Source organism: Etheostoma cragini, chromosome 4 (genome assembly GCF_013103735.1).
Source record: "Etheostoma cragini isolate CJK2018 chromosome 4, CSU_Ecrag_1.0, whole genome shotgun sequence".
Lineage (NCBI taxonomy): Eukaryota > Metazoa > Chordata > Actinopteri > Perciformes > Percidae > Etheostoma > Etheostoma cragini.
In genome coordinates, this window is record NC_048410.1 from 11906539 (window position 1) to 11911969 (window position 5431).

Here is a 5431-nt window from a genome sequence, read left to right on the forward strand (position 1 = left end):
CATTCAACAGGCATTTAGGATGGATATTTGACTACAAAGACAAGTCTTGACTCAAAAACAAAAACACTCACATAAACCAAACATTCAGAAATTGTTCAACTGTAAAGTGAACATGTGATGACACAGAAATGTTAGGAGAGCTTTAAAGGAACCAATTCAACTTTAATGATGACTTAACGATCCTTGCAATTGAAGGAGACATGTTTTTTTTTTTGTTTTTTTTTTTTTACAAATTCTGGAATTGAGATCAGTTGCCACAAATGAAATAAGCTCTTCTCATGAGATATCAACATAAATAACTTTTAGGATTCAGGTAGTCATGTAAATAAGAATGTGTCTAATTCAAGCTAACCTTCAGTAAAGGAGCTTGTCGGATGTTGCACGGCAGGTTTTCGAACTGTCTGACAAAAGACCTCAGCTCCTCAACAGTCAACTCGTTCTGGTTTTGAGACTTTCCTCCTCCAGAACGATACCTGAAATACAAACAAAAACTCTCAAGAAAATGACAGAATTGTCTTTAACAGCGAAAAAAGAAGAAGAATGTTTTCAGACTACAACGCTAGCACCATGAAAATAATTTTTTTTGCATAGTGCAACCTTTGTATAAAAAAAATGCAAACCGTAATATTAATAATAATAATTATTAATATTATTATTATTATAATAGGGTCAATAACAACCACAAAGTGTGACGCATTATTGGTCAGAATGATTTTTATGGATGGGATATTGATGGTCTTATTCTGATTCATAGGCAAGTCAAAAAGTTGTGTAACACAATTTTAATCTAAACCAACAGTGTCAAAATCTATTTGACGTACCTCGTCTGCCTCTTTCCATTGAGAAGCTGCTGTGCCATCACAGCAACTTTATCAGCCTCTGAGACGACTTTGCGTAGCTGATCCAAGAGGCTGATTTGTGGAAACGCCCTTGTTTCTGCCTGCTCCACCAGGCTGTGAAGCTCTTCCAAACCTGACCAGAAAGCAAAGTATAAAATATAAGGTAAAGTAATATAATACAGTGAGAGTAGTAATGACTATCTCCTTAAAATGAGGACTTTTTTGATGAGGTTTGTAGAGACAGAATGTTTTTTCATTGACTTCTGACCTCTTTTGTTTCCTTTGTTCTCCAGGATGTCCTGCACACTACAGAGCCAGTCTTTATAGGACTCTGCACGCAGCTTCACTGATGCCATCATGGGATACAACTCATCCAGTGTAAACTTGTAACTGCAGGGAAAGACAAAACAAGGAAATGAATGTACAAAGATGTCGGACATTGTTAAGGTTTAATAAAAAGTTACATTTCTCCTACCGAATGCCAAATGTAAATAACACTTTTGTCTGAATTTACTTTAGATGGGAAACTGGACATTCGAAGGCCGCCAGGCTTGTTTACTTTTTACATTTAACAGCTGATTTTCATGAGAATAAGCAGTGAATTTTGTTTATTTACTTGGTGATAAAAATAACCTAGGGCTCATTTTTTCTAAGTGCCATGTGCTGGGTCTTTCACAGTTAAACACCTTTATTTCCCTCTTTATGTAAGAACATGAAATCAATCATCAAAACTGCCAACTTCTGACAGTTTGTTTCTCGTATTATTGTTTTGGCTTTTGATAAAAGAGCTGAAAACCTGATGCAAGCAGCTTTAGCCATGCCCAAAAGGTAGCTTCAGCTGATGCATATTTTGAGTGATATTACGATATGATTCAAGATATTGGAGGGAATGATAATTTTTTATTGTTAATCTCATTTTCATTAACAAATATTAAAATTAAAACAATTAAAACGATTACGTTGTGATTTTTACAACGATCTGTACTAGGCATGAAAAAAAAAAGCATCAATACAGCATAGTAATATATTTTGTGGCAATACTGTATCGATACCCAGATACGCTAAGTATCAATCTTTTATTAGATCTGCTTGACAATCCTGTTTTGCAGCAATAAAATTGAAGTGAGATGAACAAACAGAGAAATGTATCTTTTTAGATAAAACAGATGTTGACAAAGTTTCCTTTTGGGGCAATCATCTGAAATTGGGAAAAATTTCATGATGGAAAAAAAGGAAATAAATTGTAATATATCGCAGAATATTGCACTATGTTTGAAATCCCAATAAAACTGTATTGTGACATAAGTATTGTTTTGATATCGTATCGTGAGGCTTCTGGTGATTCTCACCCCTAATCTGTACCAACCTAAGATGTTTTCTTTAGTCTGTAGGATACGATTTGAGGTTTGACACACATTTTGCTTTTAACAAATACAGTATTGCGAGCCCCCCCCCTGCGATTTGGATTAGCACTAGTCCACATTGTGATTTGGATAACATTGCAATTAATTGTGCAGCCCTAACGCAGAGGATTCATAATAGTATAAAAAAAACATAAGTTAAATTCAGAAGCGAGTGCGTTCAGTTGTTGCGGTTCATGGAGACTCACTGGAGTGTAAGGTTGCTATGAGGACACGAGCAGAGGTCCCGGGTGTGGTACAGACAAACCCTCTTGCCAGGACTGCAGGCACAGGTGATGCCAGACAGGTAGCAGGTGGTCCGACACTTGCAGCACTGCCGCTCCTCATCTGGGAGCACCTCATAATCAACTTGTAAAGATTGCACCACACCCTGGGGAAAACAATTCAGTCAGACAAAGGAGACGGGGAAACATGACAGCTGTGCAGGCAGAAAAAAAAGTCTCCTTCAAGAGTTCATCGTTTTCTCTAGTGTATCCTCGACGACACATCATTAAGGGTGTATCAGCTTTGCTATACCTGCTCCACAAGAGCTAATACAACAAACTAAATAATGAGATTCAGACCTTCAATTCAAACAATTTTCACTGTTAAAATGTGTTCCGTTCCCTTCAATCAAGTTTGTGACCAATTAACTGTTTGGAACAATATGCAACTTGAAAGGTCACTCCGTTTACCTCCTGAATATCTATAATGTGTGCTGAAATGTTAAAACTACATTGTGCTGTCGTTGAACTTTGTAAATCTACTGCACTAGTAAAAAGAAGAAGAGACAATAGATCCTTAAGGCAAGAACTCCTCACCATCTTGTTAATCTTTTCTCTAAGTCGTTGTTCTTCTTGGACCATTACAGTCATCTCCTTCTGCACGGCTGACGCCAGCTCCACATCCATTGTGTCTGCTTTATAGGCCATGTTACAAACCATCTCGTCATGCGAGAAGACACAGTACCTGCTCAGCTGGCGATAGTGGGTCACACATTCACGGCCGATCGGCATCTATCAAAATAAATAGACAAATTTGAGTTTACTAAATTTGAGAAGGATTAAAATTGTTTTAATCATATTTTGTAAAGCCCTTTGGGGTACACCTCGGCATGAAAGGTGCTATACAAACAAAGATGTCATCATACAATTTGTAACAATTTTTGTTTCCCCAACAAATTATTTTATTAGCATTCTTGTTTCGCAGTCAAATTTAGGTGCATAAACATAACTCCTACTGTGTAACACCATGACATGTATCAAGGGAATGGTATTGTGAAAACAAGCGTAGTAACAGATTTCCTTACCCAGTCCATGGTGCAAAAGTTGACAGCTTCAGCAAAGTTGAAGCCCTGGTTGAATCCGCTGTGGTATGCTCGGGGGAAAGTGATGACAAACTCGCCTGCACATTGGTTGGTGCGATATATCTAGTTATCAGTAAGAAAAGAAAAAGGAAATTTGTTCTAAAGAGGGTACTGAGCCAGACAACCATGAACCCCGCAAAGTTCTGATGTCTTGAGTTATATTAGTTTTCATTAAAAATCTAGAATTTGATTTATTATGTCCTTCAAGTAAAAGATTTCCCCCCAAAAAACAAGACAAGACACTCCAGCATAATGTGTCTCAACTTTGTTGATTCCAGAGGAGTATCATATTTGATTTATATATTAACTGCCATACTTTGTTGTGCAACTGTGATGTGTGATATTTAAATGTAAGGCCTTTTGTCATTACACACAGCGGACAATGAGCTTGCTTCGTTTGAAACATTTAAATGTGATAATTAATAAGTAAGTGCAATAGTCAGAACAGGTTACCGGGACACCGTTGCTCATCAGCGTGTTGGGATTCATGATGGTAACCAGCTGGTGAAGGAGATCTGGCTGGGACTCAAACAGCTCCGGTGCCAGGTTCTTCATGACTGACTCCAGGTGCTCCGCGGCATAACCAGGCGCCCCATACCACGTCTTCGGCTCCCCCCTGCAAACATCATCCAAACTATTAGTGAAAAAAATGTTGACACACAAATTTCTTTAAAAGACAGACACAGACACACACACACACACACACACACACACACAAAATACATGATATAATTTTTCAGAAAAAAAGGATACATAAATATCTGGTATTCAAAAAAAGGCTAATATGCACATTATACAATGTTTTGAAGAAGGTTTTAGAAACTGCATTTACTTGTGAAAGGACCAGTATGTTCCTCGTGTAAGTAAGTCAAACTTCTACATTAAATCACTATAAAAAGATACACAACAAAGTTTAGAGAGAGTGCACTCTACCAGTGAAGGTAGTTTATTGAGTAGCTCCAGTGATCCTCGATATGCCAGCAGAAGGAGGAGAAGCACATGCCCACATACAGCCAGGGCAACTTCATCCCACAGATGTCGGCTGTAATGTGAGTCAGCACAGAGGAATCCAGCACCGGCATGTTGTTCAGGTTCCAGCCGCTGCTCAGGTAATGCTGCAGGTGAGATGATGTACTCCACTTTACTTTCTACTCAGATATAGCCTTGTTCAGCTGGCATTATAGTGTTAATCACTGGGAAAACTAATTTTACAGCCAACATGCCAAAAACCTGTGAATTGCTTTTGGAAATACTGAAAGGTTTTTTGAAAAACAACATTATTTGTAGTACTTCAATGCTATTTTTGCTTCGCTGATCAAAGTTTATGATGTATTGTGGTTGGGCATGTTTTTAGACATGTGGTATGACAAAATGGTTGTGGAAGTAAACTATTATATACAATTCCCCCTTTAAAACTCCATGTCCACTTATATTTTCAGGTTTTAAAGAGACAAAAGGTATACATGAACTTAGAATTAAAACTTAATTCTGCCCCTAAATGGATGTTATACTTCATCCCCAAGACAGCAGGCAGATTGTACCTTATCCTCTGGAGAGACTTCAAAATGGCTGTTACTCAAAGGAAAACCACTTCCAAACTCCTTGGAGGCAATGTCTGCTCCATACTCCACAGTGACATCCTCCTCTATGGTGCTGACGAGACGCCAGAACTCCTTCTCCACTAGCTCAGTGGGAACCATCTAAAACACACATGGAGATGACATGGTGTGATTGGGTGCTGTATGGACATAAGTGTAGATAACTTAAGCTAGTTCCATCTAGAGCGTTCGAGAGTGTGTGTGTGTGTGTGTGTGTAGGGGGGGGGG

At 38.3% G+C, this 5431-nt stretch overlaps 1 protein-coding gene across 1 annotated transcript in view; it reads right to left on the reverse strand.

The window, feature by feature from the left end:
* Nucleotides 1-5431, reverse strand: part of kdm5ba (lysine (K)-specific demethylase 5Ba) — an 18144-nt gene that overhangs the window by 4622 nt on the left and 8091 nt on the right. The window contains exons 10-18 of the mRNA XM_034868562.1: nucleotides 5147-5305; nucleotides 4539-4720; nucleotides 4059-4221; nucleotides 3549-3668; nucleotides 3061-3255; nucleotides 2449-2630; nucleotides 1108-1229; nucleotides 822-972; nucleotides 353-473 (exon numbers count right to left, since the gene is read on the reverse strand). Of these exons, the coding sequence (XP_034724453.1) occupies nucleotides 353-473; nucleotides 822-972; nucleotides 1108-1229; nucleotides 2449-2630; nucleotides 3061-3255; nucleotides 3549-3668; nucleotides 4059-4221; nucleotides 4539-4720; nucleotides 5147-5305 (1395 nt within the window). The remainder of the gene's footprint in view (nucleotides 1-352; nucleotides 474-821; nucleotides 973-1107; nucleotides 1230-2448; nucleotides 2631-3060; nucleotides 3256-3548; nucleotides 3669-4058; nucleotides 4222-4538; nucleotides 4721-5146; nucleotides 5306-5431) is intronic.